Source organism: Gossypium hirsutum, chromosome A06 (assembly GCF_007990345.1).
Source record: "Gossypium hirsutum isolate 1008001.06 chromosome A06, Gossypium_hirsutum_v2.1, whole genome shotgun sequence".
NCBI lineage: Eukaryota > Viridiplantae > Streptophyta > Magnoliopsida > Malvales > Malvaceae > Gossypium > Gossypium hirsutum.
Genome location: NC_053429.1, coordinates 121,986,801 through 122,014,644, shown reverse-complemented (window position 1 = coordinate 122,014,644; position 27,844 = coordinate 121,986,801). Strand labels below are relative to the sequence as shown.

General features: G+C 33.8%; 2 protein-coding genes across 12 annotated transcripts; both read right to left on the bottom strand.

Moving 5' to 3' along the window:
• Nucleotides 1-3,539: 3,539 nt before the first annotated feature.
• On the bottom strand, nucleotides 3,540-7,990 carry LOC107941562 (ankyrin repeat-containing protein ITN1). Its single transcript, XM_016875122.2, has 4 exons — nucleotides 7,783-7,990; nucleotides 6,533-7,285; nucleotides 5,522-5,931; nucleotides 3,540-4,917 (listed from the first exon to the last, which is right to left on the bottom strand). Exons 1-4 carry the CDS (start codon nucleotides 7,805-7,807, stop codon nucleotides 4,087-4,089), a joined length of 2,019 nt encoding a protein of 672 aa, XP_016730611.1. The 5' UTR covers nucleotides 7,808-7,990; the 3' UTR covers nucleotides 3,540-4,086.
• Nucleotides 7,991-22,594: 14,604 nt separating this feature from the next.
• LOC121230747 (uncharacterized) lies at nucleotides 22,595-27,529 on the bottom strand. 11 transcript variants are annotated; one of them, XM_041116068.1, is made up of 7 exons: nucleotides 27,272-27,529; nucleotides 27,091-27,149; nucleotides 24,963-25,095; nucleotides 24,369-24,437; nucleotides 24,236-24,279; nucleotides 23,956-24,097; nucleotides 23,064-23,438 (listed from the first exon to the last, which is right to left on the bottom strand). In XM_041116068.1, exons 3-7 carry the CDS (start codon nucleotides 25,013-25,015, stop codon nucleotides 23,414-23,416), a joined length of 333 nt encoding a protein of 110 aa, XP_040972002.1. In that variant the 5' UTR covers nucleotides 25,016-25,095; nucleotides 27,091-27,149; nucleotides 27,272-27,529; the 3' UTR covers nucleotides 23,064-23,413. The 11 variants fall into 11 exon arrangements, 4 of the variants coding, with proteins under 4 accessions (XP_040972004.1, XP_040972002.1, XP_040972003.1 ...); XM_041116069.1 differs by having other exon boundaries at nucleotides 27,072-27,149; nucleotides 27,272-27,528; XR_005928874.1 differs by lacking the exon at nucleotides 23,064-23,438 and adding an exon at nucleotides 22,595-22,888 and having other exon boundaries at nucleotides 23,956-24,180; nucleotides 24,636-27,149; nucleotides 27,272-27,527.
• Between the last annotated feature and the right edge of the window lie 315 nt (nucleotides 27,530-27,844).

The window sequence follows — 27,844 nt, the reverse complement described above, 5'->3', positions numbered from 1 at the left end:
TTTTAATATATCCCTAAACTTAATGCAAACCTAAACACTATTATTTAATTTCTCCAATCAAGTCCAAATATGTTTAACAAATATTATATTACCACATGCATCAAAAATAATTTCATAACTAAAAAAATCATCATTAACTACATTATAGAAAACCAAGAAATAAACTTTTACACACATATTTGAACACAATACACACTATTGTTATGTAAAAGTGTCTTTATAGTGTGCAAAAGTCATGATCCTTATTGTATGCACTTAACTAGTATCTTTATTGCAAGTCTTTGGTGTATATTGTAGAATGTTGCATGTCTTTCTTGTAACTTTGAAAATACACACATATATATATATATAATATATATTTATATTGTCGAAACCCCTTTTTGAGATCGACTTATATTTAAAAAAGAACGAAAATAAGAGTCGCCACAAATCCTTTTTATTAGGTATGATCGGATCAAAACTCATTTTAATAAAATGTTATATTTAAAACGATACTTTTCTGTCAACAAAATCTAGGAAATGGGTTCAGGAGTCGGTTACGCAGGAGGAAGGATTAGTACCCTCGTGACGCCCAAAATTGATACATAGTAGATTACTTGGTGTTTTAGTGTCGAGAATTGAAAATTTGAAGGGAGTTTAAAACACGACCCCTTTTTGTATTAAGACATTACTTAACTAAATTAATTTTCACGAAAAGAGCTTATTTCAAGTTAATCAAGAAGAAAGAATCACATCCCGTAAGTTAGGATACAATTGCTTAAATCCTCGAAAACAAGAATAAACGCCATTTGATCGTTACTTAAATCCTTTTTTATCATTTTAAATGGGATATTGGATCATTTCGGTTTTAGAAAGAGATCATACTCCGTAAGTTAGGAGCACGACTCCCCTAATTCTATGAATAATGAATATTGCCTCGATTTTGATTATTTCCCAGACATTAGGTAAAGAAGAATATGATATTTAACATGGTATGCCATCAATTTATCTAAGCGATGTAATAGAATACTTAGCAAAAATGAAACTACTATACAAGTTCAATTAATATTATAAATAAAATATAAGCAATGAAATAATATTAACGATAACAATAGTAATGCATCATGAATAATATAATCATAATAATGATGATAATAACATTGATCAATAATGATAGGGATAATAATTGTTAAATAATAAAATAAATAATGTGACTCAAAATAAATATAAAAAATGAAAGATGCATAATTAAAAGGATAAATGTAAAATGACGTGAAAATGCCGAGAGTGATAAAAGAAATAATAAAACAATAGATATAAAAAATAAAACTAAAAATAAAATAATAATGACAATAATAATAAATAGGCAAAAATACACAAATAAGGGAAATGTAAACAATATAATTTTTAAACACATAATAAAGAGTAAAAGAAATAATAAATAAATAAATATAAAAGAAAACAATTTATAAAAGATTGAAAATAAAGGATTAAATTGAAATTTAAATGAAATTAAGGGCATAAATTATAATAAAATAAATAGATTAATAAGGATTAAAATGTAACGTACTAAAAAGGACAGAGACTGAATAGGAAAATATTCCTAAATAAAGGACTAAAATGTAACACCATAAAAAGAACAGGGGCTAAATGGAAAAATATCCCCAGCCTCTTTATGCGCACCGTTTCTCAGAAGGACCAAAATAAAAGAATTTAAAATTAAACGGTATAAATTTAAAAAGAAAAAAAAACAGAAATAGACTATATTGAAAATATTTAAAAAGCGGAAGGACCTAGACCACAATTAGACCATTTTGCGAAAACACGCTGACTTTGCTAGCATTTGGGTCGGGTTTTGGGTCATGTCAAAACGACTCTAATTTGGGTGTCTAAGGCCAATCCCAAAATGGCACTGTTTCGGAAGCCTATAAAAGTCAAAAAAATTCTAAAAAAAAAAATCATTTCCTTCACACTTAAAAAAAATCCTTTCCTTACTCTTTTTGTTTTCTGAACGCAGCCCAAGGTCCGGCCACTAGGTTGTCAGGAGTTGTCGCCGATGGTGACTAAAAAAGATTTGCCTTTTTTTTAGTCCCTTTTTTTTTAAAAAAAAAAGATCTAAAACCCAAAACTAAGTCTAATGTATTCTAAAATAGAAAAAAAAAAGAAAAAGAAAAATAAAGCGAAGAAAATCTTGACCTCGCGTTCATTGAATCCTCGCCTGAACCCTAGTGGATTCTGAGGTATTCGGGGTGCTAGAGATGGTTTCCGACGGTGACAAAAGGCAAAACGATAGGTATTCGAATTTAAAAATAAAATAGAGAAAATCACCTCTCTCTTTTTTTAATGTTTGTATGTTTCTCCTTTCTTTTTTTTTTTTAAAAAAATCCCCCCTTGAATACAATTTGTTTTATGGCTTTTTATAGCCATTACATACGGTTCATTTTTTATTTTTAATTTTCTTGTTGTTCTTGCTTTTGTTTCTACTGTCTACTATTTCTGTCCTTTTCATTTTCTCTTTGCAGGTAGCGGTGCGCGGTCAACGGAGGGCAATGGGAAGCGCACCTTTGCCATTTTGGTGCAACGGCGGCAGGGGAGCGTTAGGCCTCAGGCGATGAGCACGCTGACGCGGCAGGAAGAGCGGCACAAAGGGGGACTTAGGGTTTTAGGGTTTCTGAAAATAGTTTAGGTTATGGGTTTATTGGACTTTGAGTTATCGGATTTGTAAATTTTTTGGGGCTTTCAGGCCTTATAAATGAACTATCATATTTTATAATTGGACTTATTTATTTATTTCATTTGATTTTTGTTTGGGCCGAACAAAATTGTACCCTTACATATATATTACAATTTCACAATGAATTTTAATGGAGAACATGTTTCTTTTACTGAGTTTGGCTAATGAATTTTATTATTCACAAGTTCTTTTTTTACTAAGTTTGGTAAATTAATTTTATTGTAAATAATTTTTTTTACCTTTTTACAGAGGATATCAACTTTTAGGAAAATTTTCATCAATATGTTTCAACACAGTATCTTGATGGTTTATAGTGGTGACTCACATTGTGAGGGTATGAAAAGCCACTAAAACGAAAGCAGTTCACATCGTGAACAGTGTTGAGACTGCTGGATTCAGGGGTTTGAGAGAGTAAATTGGGTGGAGCCTTAACAGAGTAAGGTTTGTATTTGTTTTATTTTCTCCTTATCTTGATAGAGTGGCTTGTGTCAGTCTTAAGATATTATCGGAGCAAAACTTAAATGAAACTGGAAGTAATGATTGTTGAATGTTTGAGATTCTTCCCAATATATCTTTTATAATCTGTAAGTCCCTTGAAAATAGCATCCGAACAATGCTAAAAAAATTGGGACGATACACTGCAATGCATCGCCTATTTCTTGTGGTGGTCAGCTGTTCTATGGAGAGGCTTATTAACACAATCTTATTCTATTCTATTTCTATTTAACTTCTAAAAATTCCAAAAACTGCAAACAGTAAATTTAAAAAAAATAATAATAAAAAAGGGGCAAATTCAACAACTATCACCCCTGTGGGGCACTGTAACTAAACCAAAAAACAAGCATGTATTGCAATAAAAATACAGTTTAATCACAGCAAAAGTTAAATCATTCATACAATTCAAGGCCAGGGTTTTAATAGATATTGGCACTTTGGAAGAGTTGAAAACATATGAATGGTTTGAATCTGACAATTGATTCAGTGTTTACCAGACTTGGCTCCAAGAAATGTCGAGTCGTATTCAAGCTCTGATATCGTATGCAAGTGAGAACGATACGCTGTTAAGGATGGAAACTCATGCCATTAGCCACCAAAGAACTAACATATGGTTTCAACAAACTTGACAGGACATACAACAAATAAGCATATTTTCTTCCTTACTTCTTAACTAAGAAGTCCTGGATTAGTTGTACGAATTGCTCATACCTCGTGATCCATGGCCATGAATGCAGGGTTTGCCGGGTGCATATACTAACAGGCAGATGCTGAAAGTTATTATCCTTATTTAATCTTATCTTCCGCATTTGCCATATTGGGTCTCATTTCTATCATATCTTCCATTTTTCCATTAACAAAAGCTAGCGATTCAGAGATTAGAGGGCATAAATCCTATCGACTTCAACTTCCGAATTAGTGAAGTCGGAATGAAGCAACGAGTTGGATCCGCTCCTCCTTGAATTCTTTCCCCTCTTCCTTCTAGTCCTCTTCGATCTCACCACATAATAAGTCATGGTGCCAAGAACCCCAGCCATAATCAGACCCCCTACAACGGTAACCAAAATAGCAGCCCACTTATGTTTCCGGCCAACCACTATATACGAGGAGGCCATAAAGGCAACTGAAGTACACACAGAAGCCAACCACATCAACTTGTTAATCACTTCCACTACCTGCTTCTCGGCTTTGGTTTCACCTCGGACCAACGTAATTTGAACAACAACAACAGCCAAAGAGGTGAAGAGAGCAATAGCATTGAAGATGAAGAAGATTTTAAAAGAACTTGATTTTACCACCACGGCAACTCCACTATCTTGATCTCCTCCAGGCACGGTAAATATAGCTGCAAAAGCAACAGTTGCAAATAGAACAGCGACCACAGTCACGGAATTGGTGGCATTATTGATTCCTTCTCGGTGGAGTTTTCTAAGTTCCTTTGAAATATTATGAACATTTTTGTTGGTTCTTTTGGTTTGCTCAAGCTGCGTATGGACATCTTTCTTAATTTGTGTCACAGTCTGCCTCAACTCGTCTCTCGGTTGATTCAGTTCATTAGCTCTGAGAGCACCGCAGCGAGAAAGGCAGCTCTTTATTTCTGTGGACTCTGCAGAGAGGGGAAGCCCTTCAGCTAAGTCAAGGGCTGTTTTATGGTCTCTGGTGAGTGCATTGACATTTGTATCAGGAAGGGACAACAACTCATGTACGATCTGCAAAAGAAATATGAAGATTCATTAATATGAAACAGTTTCATAAAAGTTGTAAGGAACGTCATGAAATATAGGAAATCTATGTTACTTGGACTTGGGCATGAGTGTCAAATATGGCTATGCGCCCAACACAGATATGTTCAATATTTTCAAAGTTTTTCTATGTATCTAGAGATCCTTCAAGGGTTATATCCTCATACCATGTCCAGATATATGTTGGAAATGAAAAATGAAAAGTCAGAGCATACACATCCATATCCTGTAGACCTGGATCCAAATAACATAGCTTCTATAAACCATTAACTAAATAAATTGATGTCTAGAATTGAAATTTTCAGTTGAATACATATTAACATGACATCCTCGTCTCTCGCTGCATTCAACCTTGTCTTTCTAACGTGCCATACATGTTACTAAAACTATTTCAAGGATGTTACTGCAGCACAAAATTGTGGTTGGGTTTTAATGAACATAAATTTGTATTACTATATAATCTCCTACACACCATTTGAACGGCATCCGAATTATGGAAAAATAATATGCAGCATCCGTGATACATATGCTTCTACCTCTATAGCAAGAAGGAATGAGAGAAACGTTATACCTCTGCTCTCTTTTTCCTAGTGGCGACATGCAGTGCAGTGTTCCCGAACTTGTCCGGGAGCATCACAATAGCCGCATCTGCCTCGAGAAGCAACTTCACCACTTCGCAGCTCTGTCCTTTAACAGCCATGTGCAATGCCGTTTGTCCTTTCTTGTCAGTTCTTCTCGCCAACTGTGCATCTTTGCTCAGCAACGCTTTTACGACATCTATGTGCCCCTGTCGAGCAGCTAGATGTAATGCGTTTTTCCCATTTGATCTTGTACCCTCTAGCAAGCCACCATCTCTCAGTAGCAGCTCATTGACTACCGCTGTATGCCCTTTGGTAGCTGCAGAGATAAGAGGGGTTGCATTTGACGGCCCGAATGTTTGGCATAGGCTGGGATCATGATCTAGGAGTACCTGTACAATATCTGCAAGGAATGGACCCGGGTCACCTTTCCAAACTAGAATCTACAAAACACAACTGAAATAGGACTACTAGTCTGTAGAAACAAAAGCTAATAATACGATGAAAGATTGCTCCGAAGGTTGAAAGAGGATGGCACCTCATCATTCTGTATAGTCGATAAATCATATAGCAGATGGCAATAAGCATTTCATAACATTAGTTTGACAATATCGAATATGTGGTCTTGCACATGTTAAAAGAAAAAGTTCACAACCTTTTTAGGCTCAAATCTCCATCATAATTCCCAAATAATATAATTTCTTTTGTTTTTTCGTAGACAAAAAAAACTTGCTGAAGGGAATGGATTATATATGACACTAATCAAAGGCAACCAAGTAAAAGTAATCCATTTTTACTCTTTCGTTCAAAATTTTCTCTCCCCCTTTGACCAACATTGTTCGAGCTATCAAACATAGCTTTATCATCAAATGTATTCATCAGACTTTGAGACCAACTTGAACCAGTACTTTTACTAAATATCATATTTGCAAGAACTTGACTAACCAATTGAAATCAAATAACAGCACAAGCCAAATCACAAAATGAAAGCTAAAAATTATTACCATGGTGCCCTTGGCTTGCAGCAATATGCAATGGATCAAACCTAGATTTGTTCTTCTTAGTAACGGTCTCTTTGTTTGAGTATTTTAACAACTCCTTGACAACATCAAGATGCCCTTTCTCTGCAGCAGTAAACAAGGCAGTCTCCCCCAACTCATTCACCTCGTTTACCACACTAGCCTGTATCTCTGAAACCTCCATATCGAAATCTTCCCCACTCGCAGTCTTCATCATCTGAGAATCAATGTCGGCAAGAATCTGCTTTACAGCAGCCAAATCACCACGCTGCGCTGCCAAGTGCAGCTCAGTGTCATTATGGCGTCCAGTTACCTGCTTCACGTATTTCTTTTTGGCAGCCTGATCAATGCGCTTGCCGGAATTCGACAGGACCAGAGCAGGGGCATTTGCTTGTGATGATGGTGATGGAGTCGCCGAGGGTTCTCCAGTACCAGAACTGGAACTGGTGAGGCTACTGGACATTCTGTCAATTCGCTTAGCAGAATTCGATAGGATCAAAGCTGGTGTCTTTGCTATAGATGAGGGTGATGGTGTTGCTGAGTGGTCTGTAACACCGGAACTGCAACTAGTGAGGCTACTTCCCATTCTATCGATACGCTTGCCAGTATTTGTTAGGATCAAAGCCGGAGTCGGCGCTGCTGCAGTTGAGGACGGTGATGGTATTGGCGAAGCTTCCATGCCAGAATTATGACTCGGATGTGGACTCTCCAGTCCTTTCTCCAGATCCATATCTCCACCTTAACAATCAACAATCAATCACTAATCAATATAATTACTAAACAAACCATACTTTTGTCATAATCCTTAACCCCACCACCAAAAATTAGAAATTCGAATTTTCAGCTCCTATCAAAGAATCAATTACCAAAAACGATGCCTCCTTCCAATTTCTTCATCTTTATTCTTGATTTCTAACTAAAACCACCACATAATTCAAAATCAAAGAACCCAACTTCCCAAATTATTTCTAAAAAACTAAGCTCCAAAGGATCTCGATATATACTAAGCTAAAGTTAAGCTAAAATTCAATTAAAAAAACAGTAAGTCAACTGAACTAAGCTGTTTTCCTATTTTAAAAAGAACCCATTAAATATTTTGAAGAAAGAATGAATACCCATAAATCAAAAGTGAATCTTTAAGCTAAAGGATCCATTTCAAACTTTGCAACAAAAAAGAATGAAAAAGAAAATAGTGAAAACATACAGATGAGTCAAGGAAGAGTCAATAGTGTTACCTTCTTGGATTGAAGAAGAGGCCATGATTGGTTGAAGAAAGAGAGAAGCAAATGGAGAGAGCTGAAGGGAATATTTATTATTCTATAAGAACTAAAATGGTAAAGATAAAAAGGACAAAAGAACACAGAAGAAAGTTCAAAGAAAAAAAAGAGTATAAACAAGAGCAAATAATAGTGGTTGGCTGAGGAAGGTGGGGGGAAATTTCTCTACCTACATTCAACCGAGTGAAATTGACATCTTAATTTCTTTTCTTTTTTTAACAAATTTGACAAATTTGACAAAATTACTATAATTATCATGAATTTTTTTAAATAGAAGAATAATACACTTCATTAAATTAAACTTAAATCTTTTTATATTATGTTAATCGAATTAAGACTCAATCAATTTGATATCTTAAATTATAAATCAACAATATTATCATTTTAACCCTTTATTTATTTATTTTTTATATAATATTTTTCTCTTTCCTTTTTTGGTTAATAATATTTTTTCGTTTTCATTAGTGAGACAAATTTATATAATATATTCTCAATTTTCAATTTTATCATTTTAACTCATATTTGATTTTAAGCTTAATGAACTATACTTATCTTTATAGGTGTATCTAGAATTTTTTCCAAATTACTACTTAAATTATCATTTCGTTACTTGGTTTAGTTATTCTTTTTCTAACTATTTAAATTATCATTTCATTACAAAATTAGCGTAATTAAATTCTAACAAAATAAAAAAATTAGTCTGCTTTTTGGCACGATTTCTCTGTCTGTTTTTTGGCACGATTTCTTTTTCTTTTATTTTCTTCTCCTTCTCTTTGACAGATTTTGGTTTTGTTTTCTTTCTCCTTAAATATTTTGTTACATTGCTGCTGAGTAACTTATGGAAGAAGAGTTGGCGAATCTGAGTTTATTGGATGACGAGGAAGAAGCATTTCAAGAGGAAGCAGCGGTGATGGAATGAACTTATCAATTCTGTCTAGCGGGACGTTGTCTAACAGATAGTGTTGTCTATTTTCCTTCACTGCGTAACACCATGGCTGATCTCTGGCATCCTATTAGAGGGATTTGTATTACAAATCTAGGGGAAAAATGGCATCTGTTCCAATTTTTTCATGAGGTTGACATCCATAGGGTACTCGCTGGAACACTGTGGTTCTTTAATAATCATTTGTTGATTCTCCAAAAAATTCCAAATGGAGAACATCCAGCACCGTTGGCTTTAAACTTTACTGAGTTTTGGATACAAGTCTATGAATTGCCCCCAAGGCTGATGACTGAAACGATGGCTAAATAATTCAGTGATTTCTATGGAAAATTTCTTGAGTATGATACTTTCATACTGACCTTAGGCCATAAGAAACACATGCACATTCGTGTTTGTTTGAACGTATCTGCCCCGTTGAAACGTAAGAAGAAGATCCAGATTGGGAAGTCTATGATTGTTTATGCTCGATTTAAGTATGAAAAGCTAAGTCTGTTTTGTTTTATTTGTGGAAAATTAGGGCATTGTGAGAGTTATTGCCCTTATTGGTTAAGAATTGAGCTATCAAAAATTATTTTTGGCTGGGATTTATCGCTGCGTGCGGTGTCAAGGCGTCAGAACACAGCAGTGAGCAGGTGGTTGCGTGAAGCTAATGGGTCACAGTGCAACTTTGAAATTTTGGAAAGTCTCAATCAAAGCATTTTATTAAATGAGGAGAATGATACAGGGCAAAATTTAGGGGGAAATCCTGGAAATCAGATATTAATCCCAACTTAATTCCCTTGGGGATCTAATCAACAACATATCACTAATGGGAAAAACCAATGGCGTAATTGGAGCAAAGATGATTCGAATAATGATGGGTTGGTGTATGGGCCCATAGATTTGGTTTTAGAAGAGGAAAACGACTCAATTGCTACGTTGAAAGGAAAGAAGAGACAGAGGATAGTGAATGGCCCCCTTGCTCTTTTGGGTTCTAATGCTGGAAAAGGTTCCTCGAATTTATCAGCTAGCTCTGGTAAACAGAACAGTCGGGTACAATAAAAATACTAAGCTAGAACGTTCGTGGTTTGGAGAGATCACGGACCATAAAAAGGCTCAAGAATAAGTTGAGAGCCATTAATCCCCGAATTTTATTTCTTATGAAAACAAAATTAAGTTCTAAAAAGATGAAATTGGGCAGGTTGAAGTGTAGATTTGAGAATGAAATTGACATCGGGGCGATAGGTTCTAGATTAGTGTTATTATTGGGCTGGAAAGGGAATTATTTGGTTGGGCTTAAGAGTTTCTCTTCTTCTCATATTGACGTAGGGGTTCATGAAAATGAATGTAGTGACACTTAGCAGTTAACGGGGTTCTATGGAAATCCAGATGAAGGTATAGAGGCGCTTCTTGAGATTTTCTTAGACAGCTAAGTTACGACCACTCTATTCCTTGGGTTGTTTTAGGGGATTTCAATGAGATTGCAAATTCTTTTAAGAAGAAAGGAGGTCACCTTAGGTCAGAGCATCAGATGATAGAATTTCGTATGCCTTTAGAGGATTGTAGTCTCAATGATTTAGGTTTTATCGGACGGTGGTTCACATAGGAAAGAGGAAGGTTCAAATCTACAAATATAAGAGAGCGTCTAGATCGTGAAGTTGCTACGATAAATTGGATGAATCTTTTCTCGAGTTATCAGGTTGAACACTTGAGTCATTTATTTTCTGATCATTGTCCCATTCTTCTAGATACCATGAGAGTGAGATGGAATGATCAGTGTAGTAAGACAAAGACGTTTCGAATTTGAGGCTAAATAGTGTTTAGAAAGTTTCTTTGATGAATTGATTAAAAGATGGTGGGAAGATACCTAGAATTATACCAAGTAAACTAGAGAGAATGGGTCACCAAATACAAAAATAGAGTAAATCCAGAAGTAGAGAGGAGAAGAGAAATTGGGTTGATTTAGAAGACATACTGAATTGTCTTTATAATCAGGAACTTTCTGATGAGACTTTAACTGAAATCACAGAGGTTCAATTGGGACTTAATTTAGAGGCTGATAAGGAAGAGTTATTTTGGGAGCAATAAACCTGAGTTAACTGGTTGAGGAATGGTGATCAGAACACTAGTTACTTCCATAAGATTGCCGTTCAACATTAGTTTCGTGGTCGAATCTTCGAGTTAAAAGATGAGAATGGTGGAAAGACTATATCGACTAAGGAGATTTTAAATATAACTTCAAATTATTTTAGAAAACTTTTTTCAGCTTCTGATATGGAATTGGATGAGCACTTATTTAGCCTAGTAGAGAAAAGAGTTACTGCTAGCATGAATGATAATTTGCTAAAACAGTTCACTGAGGAGGACATCGCTCATGTAATAAAGATGATGGCGCATTTGAAAGCCCCTAACATTGATGGGTTTTCTGTAATTTTTTCAAAGGCACTGGCTTATTATTGGACCGGAGATTTCCCGTTATTGTTTATCTATTCTGAATGGTCAGTCTAAAGTAGGAGATATTAATAAAACGCACATTATTTTGATCCCCAAGGTTGATAAACCAAAAAATATGTCACAATTCAGACCCATAAGTCTTTGTAACGTCGTTTACAAAATTATCGCAAAAGTTTTGGTAATTCATATGAGTGCTATCTTGGGCAATTGTGTTAATGAAGCTCAAGGGGCTTTTATCCCAAGAAGACTTATTTCGGATAATGTGTTGATTGCTTATGAGGTCATTCATTCTCTCAAAATGAAGAAGAATGGCAAGAGAGGGAAAGTTTTCATGCTGATTGGATCGTTCTCATTATGAGATGCATTTGTTCTATTTCCTATTCTGTTAGCCTTAATGGGATTAATAGTAAATGTTTTTCCCCATCAAGAGGTTTAAGACAATGAGATCCTCTCAGTCCCTATCTGTTTTTTATTTGCACTGAGGGTTTTTCAATGCTTATTTAAGATACCGAACAGAAAGGCTAGATGTTGATTGCACCTATTGGTAGGGAGAGATTATCTATTAATTATTTATTTTTTACAAATAATTGCATCCTTTTCGGAGATGCCTCGTATGAGGAGGCAAGAGTGGTTCGTGATGTCATTCAGGAATATGATATGGTCTCAGGGCAGCGGGTAAATTTTGACAAATCTCTTATTTATTTTGGAGCTAATGTGGCCTCTAGTGTCAAGGAGGATATTATCAATTTGTTGAGAGTTCGAGTGACTTTAAATCCAAAGAAGTATCTAGGTTTTCATATGATGGTGGGCAGGAGAAAAACATGGGCTTTTGCTAATTTCGCTGATCGATTCAGATAACGAGTCGAAGGGTGGAGTTTACGCTATCTGTCAATGGGGGGTAAGGAGGTGTTTATTAAATCGGTCTTGCAGGTAACATCGCTTTAGGCTATGCAATGCTTTCTTTTGCCAAAATCGTTATGTCATAAGCTTGAAGGCATTATGAATATGTTCTAGTGGTCTAACAACAAGACATTGGAGGGTATTCATCGGAGCAGTTGGGAAATGTTATGCAAACCGAAGTATACTAGTAGGTTAGGTTTTAAAAACTTGTTTTTGTTTAATAAGGCCTTATTAGCAAAACAAGTTTGGCGTATTTTATCTCAGCTTTATTGTCTTTTAGCCAGAGTTTTAAAAGCTCGTTACTTCCCTTTTTTAGATACACTATCGCGAACGTTGGTTCTTACCCTTCGTTTACCTAGAGAAGCATTTGCAGCACTCGGGAGTTGATTAGGGAAGGGATCTTGTGGCAGGTTAGTAATGGTAATCGCATCAACATATGGAACGATTATTGGCTACCTGGAAGAGAGAATAACAAAATTTCATCTCAGGAAATTAGGCCTACTTGGACGACTGTTAATCAACTAATTGAGACTAAAACTAATACCTGGAATAGGGAGCTATTTACGATTTAGTTGCCGAAACTATAGTAGCTCGAATTCTTTCTAGTCCTATTTCTGGAAGTAGCTCGAAGGACATGATGGTTTGGAAATATGAAGGTTCTGAGGAAAACACAGTAAATAGTAGGTATCTGGTCCTAACTACAAAACATTTACTAAACATTACGCACACTTCCTCTAATGATGATGATTACAAAGAATTTTACAAAGCCTTATGGTCGCTGAATATTCCAGAAAAAATTAAAATACATAGTTGGAAGCTGGTTAATAATTTAGTGCCCCACTATGGTAATCTGGCACGTAAAACTTGGTGTACGAAAGTTGTTTACCTACTGCGTAAGGTAGATCTGGAGGATTCAGATAATTTGATGTGGTCTTGTGGTATTCTACAGTGTGTGTAGGCTAAGGTTTCGTCATTCGAAGCTTCGTTGTATTGAAAGAATCGCTTTGTTAAAACGTTTTCTATAGCAGATGAACAACAAAAACGAATCATTGCAATTTCCATATAGAGCCTATGGTTTATAGAAATAAATCGATCCGTGATGGGGTAAAATTTTCATTATAAGAATTGTTGGGGTTTATTCGAGGATATGAACAAGATTTTAGCCTAAATCAAGAGAATCTCCTTCCTTCTCTTAGAGTTATGGTCAAGGATCTTTGGAGACCCCCATACTATGGAGTTATTAAGTTAAACTTTGATGCGGCTTTCCTAAAAGTAGAAAGACTCACTACAACAGCAGTTTTAGCCAGAGACTCTACAGGAGATATCGTAGAGGCAGAAACTTATCTTTATGAGGATGTTGTTGACGCATTTGTGACAGAAGCATGTGCTTACGAAAGGGCATTAATCTTTCTGACTATGATGTGCTTTCGACGTCTAATCGTGGAAGGAGACTCCCTGACAGTTATCAAAAGTATTAATAAGAATGGGGAATATAAATTGATTTTCAGGTCGATTACACATCATATTTGTAAAATGGGTTTGCATTTTGATGAGGTATTTTACCTTTTTGTGCCCTGAACAGTTAATAGAGCGGCTCACCCTTTGGCGTTGGAAGGTCGGAGAAGAAAGGTTTATGATGGCTGGGTTAATGGAGTGCCTGAATCAGTGATGATGGTGGTGATGAAGGACCGTCTGGCTTGGAACTAGTGTCTCTAAGGATCCTCTTGCTTTGCTTTGAAAATGGAGAAGGTTCGATGAATCTGTAGTGCTTGAGTTCAAAGCTTTCGTTTTCTCATTTTACTTGTTTCAATTTTTCTAATTGTGAAGAGAGATTTTGGCTGATATTTGGATTCTGAAGTGGTGCTAGTTGTTGGCTCAAGATGATTTACTTTCTGATTCTTTAGGTTGGTAGTTTCTAGGAGTTTTTATTGTTTGTTTGCTTAGACAGTTGTTCCCCTTTTCTTTTGTTGTTTTTTTCTTTTCATGTTGCCATGTTTATGACTTTTAATAATATCAGTTAGTTTTACTAAAAAAAATTATCATTTCATTACTCCGTTTAGTCATTCTCTGTAACGCCCTAAATTTTATAAATTTGTTTCTATAATTATTTGACTTAATTGTCTTTTTACTTCAGTGGTTGTGTGTTCTGGCGTGTGTGTGAGGTCCTAAATTCAAGCCTTAGCTTGGGAAAAATTTTGGTTTTTATTTGAATAAGACCTTACCTTTGGTTAGTAGACTTATAAGTATTGGTTTATTAAAATATGCAAGAATGGGCCTGCTGGTCTAGTGGTTAAGTGGAGTGTTAAGTGCCTGAAGGTCTGGAGTTTGAATCCCTGTGCGAGCAAGGGATTTATTTTGCTGCTTGTGTCGTGTAAATGTTTAAGATGGACTAAAATTCTGATAGTGAAGAGGTTGAGGGAAATAATTAAGGAGATTGGAATAGGGAGATTATCAGGTTTTCAGTTCTTTTTCCTGTTTCTAAAAAGTTTTGACTCTCTACCAAATTTTCTTCCTTCCTACCCCTCTTGCTGCCGTTTTTTCTTCTCTTTTTATCTCTTTACAAATTCGGCTACTCTTCCTTTCCGGTTTCTTTATTTTCACTTTGTGGAATCGCACTCGGCTCTATTTTTTTGGTAAGTGTGTTAAGCATGATTGTAGTTTTGGTCCTAAATTATTGATCAGAGGTTCTTTATGTTGTTGACAGCAAGGGATCTGTTGGAGTAGGCTTTCCCTTCGGTGAAATTTTAGTCTAGTACGTTGGGGTTTCAGGGGTGTTGTTTGCGCTAAATTGAGGTATTGACAGTTTTAAGGTTTATGTGAATAATGGATTAAGGCTAATATTGAGGTTTGACTTTTCAATCTGTAGGTTCTGATCGTCTCGGGAGTGGTTAAGGCATTAAACAAACCAGGTGTGTACTCTGAACACACTGAAAATGAGAATAAGTAGAAGTCAAAAATGATTCTGTCGATGTCATGCGGGCGTGTGGTTGCCCATGTGGTAGGCCGTGTCGTAGCACACTGGCGTATAGTTGACGAACCAGGTCGTGCGAAAGAGACACAGGCGCGATGGATACGATCGTGTAAAGGTTAGCGAGGCCGTCTGCTAGACACGGGCTAAGCCAATTGGGGCATGTGGGCCATACAAGTGTGTGGGAATTCTGTGATCCATACAGCCAAGGCCAATTTGAGCCGTGTGGGCCACATGGGCAGGCCACATTGGCGTGTGAACTTATTTTTTCTGAAATATTTTGTAAGGTTGCACGGGTTGCCCAAGTCGACTGTGATCTGTCATAGGGCCGGTAAGTTTTACTTAGAGCCTTAGTCTATGATATGATACTGTGATGTATGTGTTAGCATGTTATACCTAGCATGAATATCTGAACTGTTCTAAAATAAATTTATGAACTCTTTATCTACATTATAGCATGCCATATTGTATGATGCATTGCATAGGGATGGGTTTGATGAAATGAAGGAAGTTTTTGAAAGGCTTTATAAGCTTGTTATCTGGCAGCTAAGCTGCATATTTTTTATATGTGCCGCGTTACGTTACTCTATGGTGTGTAGGGTTGGATGGGTTGATTTTATCCCCTTATTTGGTGTGCAGGGATGGGTGGGTCAATTTTTTCCCCACATAGTGTGTTAGATTGGACGAAGTTGGCGTGTAGGGTTGGTGGACATGTTTCTGTTATTCTGATCTGTTATACATGCTATATCTGAGATGGGCTAAGGCCCTAAGATTGTATTTGATTCTATTTCCGAGTGGGCCAACGCCCACACCGATTCTGTAAAAGGTTTTAAACTCGAGTTATGACTGTATTTTGTTATCTGTCTGAATGCATGCTGAACTGTAGGGATGTACACACTGAGTTTGTGAAAACTCACCTTTATTTGTTTATCTGTTTAGGTAATCCCTAGCAGTAGGCGGATCGGTGCAGTGAAGGACTCGACAGTGACCACAACCACATACATTTTGGTTTATGAACTTTCTACTATTGCTTATTCTTTATTTGTTTGGGAATTTTGATGTATTTTAGACTTGGACTTCTGGTTTTTAATTTGGGTTTTTGAGCTGTGAACATGGGTTATAAACTGCAACGTCAAATTATGGTTTTCCTTAAAATGAGCTAAGCGTTTTTCGAAAATAGAAACAGTTTCTTAGAATGTTAACAATAAATGGGTTTTAAAAGCTTCCGCGATAAAAAAATATTTTCAAAACAATACGACTATTTCACATTTTCCGACTAAGTAAAAGATAACAATTGGAACAATTTTGTGAATCGATACGATTTGTGTAAAAACACTCTCACGTGACATCGTCAAATTCAGCCATAACGTTCAAGCCGAGTTTGGGGTATTACATTTAGTGGTATCAGAGCTAGGTTACAAAACTCAATTGTGGATTGGGTTTTAAATTTGGTTTTTAAGAAGTGATTTGCAAAACAATCTAAAATATTTTTGATAAACCGTGGTACTCCGAGTCTCCGGCGCCGATCCTGTAAGTTCCTGAAACTCTATTTAGGATTTTCTGGAAGTATGCCTAAAATATACTGTTTGGAACTGTTGAAAATGTTGTTGTATGCTATGAAACTACTATAGGTAGTAGACTTTATCGAAACACTCTAGGTAGTGTAAACTGAAAACCGTAGTAAACTGCGACTTGCGATAACAAACTCTGAATACTCTGATAACTTTACTGCATAAAATATCTGTTAACTAATATCGAAACTGTAAACTGATTTGCACAAAAATTTTAATACATAATAATTCGAAATTATGATAAGCTCACGTGGTACTCGTGGTCAAGGTACTAGAGGCCGTAGAGGGGCTCGAGCCGAGTCCTTAGTGTCAGATACGATTCTGAATCTGGATACTAGCGAGACGTCGGTATCGCCCACAACAGAGATTTGGTCAGAGTCTCATGATCGTATGTTTGGGACGACGCACTGTCCCAAGCCATGCTACGGATTCTAGAGAGGGTTGTAATGACCCAAAATCCGTGGGCACCGGAAAAGTACATTATTGGGCCTTCGTCTTAGTGAAACGGGTTCGTAAATAATTATTAGGAATAATTATGAGTCTAGTTATATGTCTAATTAGGTTTTATTTAGGTGAAACTAGTTTAATTTAGAGTAATTAGTAAAAATGACTAGATTGAGTAAAGATTAAAAGTTTAATTCTAAAACAATAGAAAGAAAAAGGGATTAAAATGGCAATTAAGCCATTTGTAATGATTGAGGCAACAAAATGGATAGAAAAATATTATTAGACATTTTTCTTAGATTTTATTAATTATTATTGTTAATATTATTATTATTTGATTTAAAATTTTGTTATTAGATTATAAATAAATTAAAATTTGTGCCAAATGTATGATGATAAAAGTGTACATGTGTGATATGTGTATTTATACACATGTAAATATATATACTTGTATATTTTCTTAAATAATAAGTAAAAGATATTTATATATATTAATAATTATTAAATTGATATTATATTATGAAATAAGACAAGTGCATAATTATTATTGGTACATGGTAGAACCGAGAGTTTTAATATTGACAAGCATAATTGTTTGAGGTTTCAAAACTGGATTTGTTCCACTACTTCTGAACTAAAAGAGTTAATTCTTCGAGAAGCACATGATGACACCTTTGCATTGCATCCTGGTGGAACAAAAATGTATCATGATTTACGGGAGCTTTATTGGTGGTCAGGGATGAAGAAAGATATAATTGAATATGTCGGTAAATGTTTGACTTGTCAGCGGATAAAGGCAGAACATCAGGTACCGACAGGTTTACTTCATCCTATTAGTATTCCTGAATGGAAATGGGATTGTGTTACTATGGATTTTGTTATGGGATTGTCATCGTCGGCAAGTAAGAAAAATGCTATTTGGGTGGTTGTAGATCGACTTACGAAGTCAGCTCATTTTATAGCAGTTAGAACCGACTGATTATTACAAAAACTTGCTGAAGTCTATATTCGAGAAATTGTGAGACTGCATGGTATTCCAGTGTCTATAATTTCTTATCAGGATCCACGATTTACATCGAGATTTTAGAGGCTGTTGCATGATTCTTTGGGTACCAGACTTAATTTTAGTACTGCATTTCATCCACAAACCAATGGACAGTCTGAACGGGTAATTCAGATACTAGAAGATATGCTTTGGGCTTGTATCATTGATTTTGAATTAGGTTGGGAACGTTACTAACCGTTAGCTGAGTTTGTTTATAATAATAGTTTCCAATCTAGTATTTAGATGGCTCCATATGAAACATTATATGGTCGAAGATGTTGAGCACCGGTATGTTGGATAGAATTAAATGAGAGAAAAGTAATTGGGCCGGAATTAATTCAGGAGTCAGAAAAAATAGTTAAAAAAATCAGAGATAGATTGAAAGCAGCTTTTGACAGACAAAAATCTTATGCAGATCTGAAGCGACGGGATATAGAGTATTCTGTGGATGATAAAGTGTTTCGGAAGGTATCGCCTTGGAAGAAAGTTTTGAGGTTTGGTCACAAAAGAAAATTGAGTCCTCGTTACATTGGGTCGAATGAAGTAATTGAAAGAATCGGACCGGTTGCTTATCGATTAGCTTTGCCTCTAGAGTTACAGAAGATTCACGATGTTTTTCATGTCTCTATGCTTCGGAGGTACAGATCAGATCCTTCCCATGTTATTCAAATTCCCACTGAAGACATTGAGATTCGATCAGATTTGTCTTACGAAGAGGAGCCCGATTTAGATATTAGCTTGGGAAATAAAAGAGTTGAGAAATAAACGAATTCCATTAGTGAAATTGTTATGGAGAAATCATAAGGTGAAAGAAGTAACTTGGGAACTAGAAGAGATAATGAAAGCTCAGTATCCTCACATTTTCTCAAGTAAATTTCGAGGACAAAATTTATTAGGGGGAGAAATATAATGATCAAAATCCGTGGGCACCAGAAAAGTACATTATTGGGCCTCCGTCTTAGTGAAACGGATTCGTAAATAGTTATTAGAAATAATTATGAGTCTAGTTATATGTCTAATTAGGTTTTATTTAGGTGAAACTAGTTTAATTTAGAGTAATTAGTAAAAAGGACTAAATTGAGTAAAGGTTAAAAGTTTAATTCTAAAACAATAGAAAGAAAAAGGGATTAAAATAGAAATTAAGCCATTTGTAATAATTGAGGCGGCAAAATAGATAGAAAAATTAGATTTTATTAATTATTATTATTATTATTATTATTTGATTTAAAATTTGTTATTAGATTATAAATAAATTAAAATTTGTGCCAAATGTATGATGATAAAAGTGTACATGTGTGATATGTGTATTTATACACATGTAAAAATATATATATTTATATATTTTCTTAAATAATAAGTAAAAGATATTTATATATATTAATAATTATTAAATTGATATTATATTATGAAATAAGACAAGTGCATAATTATTATTGGTAAATGTGTAAAATATATATATAATTTCTTATATAATAAGTAAGTGATAATTGTCGAAACCATTTTTATTTTGAAAAATGGAGGTCGGCTTTAAAACGAAAATGGTGTCGCCACCAATCCTTTTTGTTTAGGTGTGATCGGGTCACCTTGTGATCGATCATTTTAATAAAGCATTTCGGTTTATTGAAACAACATTTTTGGTCTACGAAAAACTAGAAAATGGATTCGGGAGTCAGTTAAGCGTGAGGAAGGATTAGCACCCTCGCAACCCCCAAAATTGGTACTGTAATGTCCTAATGTTGAAAATTTGAAAAAGACTTTAAAATACAATTCCTTTAAAACGTTTGGATAACTTGTATTGGATATTGAAATTCTCTCGCTTAGAAGGAATAAAATATCATATCCAGCACGATAGGACACAACATTTCAAACCCTCGATACAAGATCATCTTATAATTTTCAAAACTCATGCATTTGAAATTTCAAAAGGATATTTGGCTATCTGGTCAAACGGTAAGTCGAAACCCAGCACGATTGGGCACGATTTCTCGAATTTCCAAACACAAAATATTACCTTGTTTTAATTTAAGAGAACATGGATGAAATTTCAAAAGGGTATTTAGTTATTCTGTTGAACAAAAAATCGAAACCCAGCATGATTGGGCACGGTTTCTCGAATTTCTAAACACGAAATATTTTCTTATTTTTTAGAAATCTTTATCTCGGGATACAAAATGTCATATCCAGTGAGTTAGGACACAACACCTCGAATTCCTGAGAATAAGCTTTTATTTGAAACTTATATATTTTGATTGAAAAAGGGTACCCGATTACTTAGATTCAACGAGGAAAATTGGAACCCAGTAAGTTAGGGCACAATCTTCTCGAAGATGCCAAATACCGAGTATTGCCTTATTTTGAAAACTTTTGAATAAAATGATTTTACAACTTAAATGCTATTAAAACACGACCCTTTAAGCGAATAAAATACGATGGAATAAATAATGTACAACGCAAAGTAATAATTCATAAACAAAATGTTATAATAATAAATCACAAATAACAAATAAATATAAAGTAAGAAAATCTAAAATAAAATATTAAACAATTCTAAGCAAATAATACATAAAAAAGATTTAAAGTGGATGTTATAAAAGCGATTAAAGTATATAAAATAATTTTAAAAAAAATTAGTATCCATTCAAGATAAAATAATGTATAAAACTCTTTAAAAATATTATATAAACAATTCAAAATATATAATGTGTAAAAAAGTTTGAAATACATAATATATGAAAATATTAAAGTAAATAATGTATAAAATTGAAATGAGCGTTATATAAAAAGTTAAAATAGATAATAACAAAAAATATAAAATAAATAAATAAATAAATAGAATGTTAATAACAAGAATAAAAAACATATATAAGAAAAAAAAGTAATAATGAAAATAATATTAGTATATAAATAGAAATAAAAATATAATAAATAGAAACATAATAATAGTAGAAATATAAATAGATAAATAAAAATTAGATAAATAATAATAGTATTAAAATAACAAAATAAATATAAACAGAAACGTAAAAATAATAGGAATAATATATTAAATTAGTTAATTTGATAATAAAATAGTGAAAATAAAAAAGGATTAAATCGAACCTTAAAGCAAAATTCTGGGGCAAATCAGAAATAAATAAAAGAAAATGGACCAATTTGAACGTGCGAATAACAAGGAGGGACCAAAATAGAAATAATCCCCACCCTCCAAAACACACAGCTTCAAGGAAGACTAAAATGTAGTCAAAACAAATTTTAGGGCAAAAATTAAGAATAATGAAAACTTAATTGCAAAACAAATAACAATAGAAGGGCTAAAAGCAATCCGACGAATTTAGAAAAACAAAGAAATTGAAATGAAATGGACAAAATTCCCACGTAATTGAAAGGGAAAAGAAAATAATTTAATTCCACTGAAAATAGGAAAAGAGAGAATAATTCAATTTTAAATTGAAGTAAGAATACCAAAAGTCCTCCAAAAGTAATTCGTTCTCCTTCAAAAAACAAAATACCCCTATTTATATACATGGAATTTACTAAAAATAACTTAATTAATTTAATAAGTTTACTAAAAATAGCCTAACTAATTTAATAAAAAAATAAAATAAAAATAATATATTTCTATTTTTAGCCTTTTACCAAGTCAACAAAATTTGATAAACCCTTGGCTTTCTCCATCTTTTTTATTTGGCCACAATTTAATGATTGTCTTTCAATTTAGCCATTTTTGGCTTGTTTTCGACTGGTTGCATCCTTTGGCTTCGGTTATTATTTTTTCGGGCCCAGGCCAAAATTGGCCTATTACAATAATAATTATATTATAAGATTTTTTATAGTAAACAAATTGAATAATGACAATTGTAATAAAAATATTGGAACATTTGTTATAAAATAATTTGTTTACTTAATATTAAAGTAATATAAAATAACTAAAAGAAATAAGTAAATAGAATAAAAAGAAAGTAAAAGAAAGGAGAACTGAAAAGAAGCAGAGAACAAAACGAAAATAGGGGAAGAAAAAGGGAAAGAAAAAAAAGGGGAAAATTGAGATTTTAAAGCTTCAAGTTTAATTCACTACAGCAAAATCGACTTTTAGCGGCTTTTTTTTGCCTTTAGCGGCGCTTTCAAGTGCCACTAAAACTATTTGCGGCGTTTTTCCACGCGCCGCTAAAAACGCCACTATTTCCGACGCCGCTAACGTTTGCGGCGTTTATTTGAAAAAAACACCGCTAAAGGTCATGACCTTTAGCGGCGCTTTTCCCGCAAACGCCGCTAAAGGTCATGAAATTCAAAAAAAAATTTATAAAATATTATAAAAATCGTGGAAAATATAAAAAATTTAAAATTCATTATCAAAATATTGAATGATATAAATATAAAAATTTTCTATTAAAATTTTAACTTTAAAACTAAATACAAAAATTAATGAATTTAAATTTACAATTTAAAATAATAAATTAATAGCACAATTAAAATTCAAAAGTTAGAACTCAAGTGTTTTTTACCTGTTCAATAAATAATGGCATGGTCTGTTTCATATTTTGTATATACTATATGGTATTACAGTGTTCTAGCCTCTAAAACCCTCCACTATATAAACATAATAAGGACAAAAAAGAAAACGCAAGAAAAAGATAAAAACCTTTTGTAATGTAATTCCAGTAGCTTCTCTTCTCTTTCCCGTTGCTTTTTCAGCTCAACCTCTGCCTTCATTTTTGCTGCTGCTTCAGCAGCTAAGATTTGAGCTTCAATCTCTGCCTTTCCTGTGAAGGTTCAATCATAATCTATAAGATCTTAGGGCACACTATTGCCTCACAAATACTTAACCAACTTAAAACTACTACTACTAATAGAAACTGGTCCCTGTATGCACCAAAAGGACTAATATTCCTAATCACTCAAAACATATCTCCAATTACCATTAAATATAGATATATATCAAGCCAACCAAACAAATCATTTCATTTCTCTCATTCAAAGATAACCTAAAGATACTAGCACATCAAACATGAAAGAAAGCGAAACTGTGGAATTTGGTTTCAAATTTATTATCACATAGGAAGGCACATATTGCATCATCCTGATAAGATTGGAATGGCAGACACAAGCAAGAAAACAAGCTAAGTTTTTTAACAGTTCAGAGATTAAAGTAGTTCAAAATCTATAATGGCAAGTAAAAAGAATTTAAGTGAACAAGTTATTTCATAGAGAGCTTCACTTCATCTTTTTAATTCCATTTGATGAGAGAATTAGAAGACCTTTTCGTTGTTAGCAGCCAAAATAAAACTTTACATGATCCAGTAGTGCCTTCTTCTGAGCTTTCAGAATATATAAAAACAGGGTTTATCATATTTCATGAATTAATGTTATCAAATTTCATTCCTGTGGAAACCATGTATATAAATAAAACAAAATAAGAATAAATTGTAATAGATTAATACATGTGATTAAAAGTATTAATTGATTAATTTGCTTCTAAAAATCTTACATTTCATCTTAATTCCAGAATGCTCCTTTACTTTTTATATAAAAAGAATCGTTGCAAAAATTCCATGAATACACAACATTTTTACTAAATTAAGCATGCAGAAATAAAATCAACACCAGAACATAATTAAATCCATGTCTTTTTTTAGCATGCGTACATACACATAAGCATATTTGCATATCACATCATGTAATACACATGTCCTAAAACATTCTCATTCGATCACCTAAAGTAATTAAATATAGAAACCTTGTTTTCATCACTCACTAGTATCAATTTGATGTTTCTATTTCCTAGCTTTAGCTAATATACCTTGGTTAACAGAAAGTAGAGTGAACTTACGTGTTATCCGAGAAGCAACCGATATGATAAGCTTCAGGGGCATTAGAACCTTGATCTAATGTTGAGGAAATAGATTGAGTCGATGATTGTTTTGAAACAGAAAGAGTTCGATAAGGACAATGTACAGGAGGTAAGATTAAAGCTGATTGCCTGTCCATTGCCAATAGCCGTCCGCATTTATTGTACCAAAGGGTTCATCGTTTTATTACCAGAGAAGAATACAAGCTAATGAGAATTATTAGAGAATGAGAAAAAAAATGAAAGAGAAAGCAAACCATACTTGCAGACTTTGGTGAATAAAATTTGGTAGCTGCATATTCAGTGCTACAAAAGGAAATGCATACGTACATCATTAGCACGAAATAGCTGCAAAAAATTGAATAATAGTTCAGACATTTATATAGAGACCATACCAAAAGAGAATGCAATGCTGTTTTACTTCTGATTCCAAGGAAATACTGGAGGGCAGCAGTAGCGTGCTCCTGTAATAGGGAAATAGTTATTAGTATAACAGAAAGCTTCAGCTTAGTGGATATAATTAACCCAAATTGAATAAAATAGTGTTCACATCATGACTAGAACTTTAGTCCTCTCAAGATGGCTGCACATTACAAGGGAAAATTGACACAACAATATAAAACAATACAAAAAGGACAGAGCAATTGATGTTCACAAATAACCTGGTAGCACCATAGATCATAGGCTTGCGTAGCTTCATTGCATACTCAACCGGTGCAAAAAGATTGGTTAAAAATTATATCGTGCCACAAAATGATTGGTTAAGGGAATTTCTTTAACAACAGAGATAAAATGGGTAAGTGGTATAGTTTAAGTACCACTTATGACAACAAAAAAGTTTAAATATCAATTTGGCAAAATAAGTATAGTTTAGTTATCATTTTGTGATTTAAGTATATATAATTTTTATATAAAAAATATAAAATGAAAAAAAAAACACTTAAAACAAGTGAATTAATCATTATTCAATTGAGTTAAATCCATTTAACTCATCACAGAAGTCTAGGGTAATATGCTGGCAAATGGATAACCCCAATGTCATGATGTACAAATGGATAGCCCCACCTTCCTTCTTTTCCAGCCGGCAAGCAATTGATCCGACACAGATGTCACTGTAATATGCTGAGTTAGCATGCAAAAGAGTGATTGTTAGAACAAAATACTAATTTTTGGATAACACAGGCTATTCTCCAACTTACTCTCATCAGGTCTCAACTCATGTAGTAGCTATGTATAACAATCACATCATCTGTTACGTGAATATGCATGCGTCACCACAAACAATTTATTCCGAGCCATCAAATTGAATAAAAAATAATTAATTACAGCTTTCTAACCATCAATGTGTAACATAGTAATTAATATCATATGATGAAGCCACTATGACAGAGACATTACAAACATGCTCTGCACATTCATAAGATCAGAGAACTAAAAGAGGATAGAGTTGCTCCAAACTTCAATTGAGTGTATTTCTTAAAGCATGACTTGAGGATTAAGGAGAAAATAAAACAAATATGCAGTTACGGTATCACTAATGACAGCCAACGATATGAGCAAATTATAAGCACCAATAGTATGTATACTGCCAAGCTTTAATGATATATACCAAAATAAAAAGAAAATGGCGAGGCATGCTCATAATAAAATTGATAACAGCTGGCGAGACTTGTCATGAAAATGTATAATAAATTTGATTTGCCCAAATGTTTTTTTATATAGAAAAATGGTGAGTTGCTTACCGATTCACAATTATGAAGCGTGACTAATTTGTATTGGCGAAGTCTGTATAGCTCGCCAAGTTAAGAAGAAATACATATCTCTTGTCACACCGTGGTTAAAATTTTGAGAAATGTTTTCCACCAAAATAAAAATAAAAATTTGAGAAGTGTACCAGCTTTTTTGTGGGTTTCAAGAGTCATTTCAACTAATTTTAAAGATGGCAATTGGTCCACGTTTACCGTACTAATTATTAACCGAAGAAATTAAAGGGAAAAAAATGGTGATTTAGACTATAATTCAACTTTTAAGATGGTAGAGAGCCATTAACTGTAGATTTAGTATTATGATAAAAAGATCTTAGAAGAAAATAATGAGAAATGAAAATATATATCATGGGGCTTGCGAAAAAAAGATTCTATGGTAAATAAACAATTTAATTAAATGCAAATTCACATTATTTTACCTAAAAAAGGTCGTAATTATTAATTATATCAATAGGTGCCCTCCAACGCAAGGCAGCAAATTTCAGAATCAGGAAGTCTTTAGCCAGGGTTTTTATGACTCTAAAGTTCGCTAGAAAACTTCAGGGATAGCTACTACCCGCTATTTAACAGTGTAAAAGCAATGCAGGATAAGGAAGGATGTATTAACGTTACACAATATGCAGAAGATCATGGAAGAAAAGGTGACTGGACCAGCTAAGATTGGTAACATAAATATTTGAGTGTAAGGCAGCACAAGCATAACAGCAGAAGCAAAGAGTGTTTTTGAGGCATGTTTTCATGAGGATGACTGGTGACATGCATTTTTAGAGTTTAATAAGCCCAGAATATTGACCATTGAAACCAAAACACAATAAATAGAGCAAGCAATTCAATATAGGTCGGGTTATCTAACCTAAACTATCTAATCCTACAAGGAATTGCTTCTACCAATGATCACATGAGAAAACACTGAACTGATAACCGAAAACATGTTTATGGTATCGAAGGTCACTCATGTGTAGGTTGTAGTTTCAAGACAGCCAAGTTCATCATTCAGTAACTTGAAACATCAAGGATAAAGTTTCTAGTCTTGGAGAATCTATACATATTAAACCATTTTCCAATCATGTATAAATGCCAATATAAATCAAACTAGCCCATAAAAGGCCATCAATCTTCCGACTCAAAGAACCAAAAAGCCAAAATCAAACACAGAAATCAAAACCAACAAAATAAATTCCCATAATAGGAAACTAACTACATACGCAGAGGGAAAGAGAACAACAATAAAATTCCCAATAGATGGCATATACTAAAGAACACAAAAGAAAAAAAATATAAATGTCAGCATGCTAAAGTCTAGGATTCAAAAGAACAAGTAAATAAGAGTATCTTGATTTGATGGACTCGCCAAAGGTAGCCTTCAATCGGGTTTGATTTCAAAATGAAATCCCTTAATCTTTCTGCTTGCTGCAAAAATAAAACAGAAGTGAAACCGAAGTCGAAATGAAATAAAAAATAAACGGCTTGCTTGCTGCAATGAAATCAAAATGAAAGAAGGAGCTTTGGGTTTGATTAGAAAATTATAATACCTGTCGATCGAAAAGAGAGAGGGAGACAGCAAATGGGTTTGATTTAGGGAAATTTTGGGGTTTTGGGGGAACTATGATTTGGGAGAAAATGAGGGTTTCGAGGGAACTATGATTGAGGCAAATGGCTTAGTCAGAGAAAGGCTGAGAAAGAAAAGGGAATTGGGAAAGAAAAGGGAATCGGGGGAGAGAAATAGAAGTACAGGCTGAGAATGGCTGAGAAAGAGAGTGGAATCGGGAAAGAAGGGAATTGGGGAGGGAGAGAAATAAAACGGCGTCGTTTCAATCAAAACTAAAATTTAGCCGCATATTTTATCAAAACGGTACCGTTTTATTTAAAATAAATTACTTTTTGCGGCGTTTTTATCATAAACGCCGCTATTGATTGCCTTTTGCGGTGTTTTATATAAACGCCACTATTGCTTGTCTTTTGCGGCGTTTTTATTATAAACGCCGCTAATTTTTGACTTTTTTATAATTTTTATATTAAATTTTTATATCTTTTATATTAATTTTAAATAATTTTTTTAAAATTTAAGTAATATTTAAAATAATTAGATTAAATTTTAATTTTTT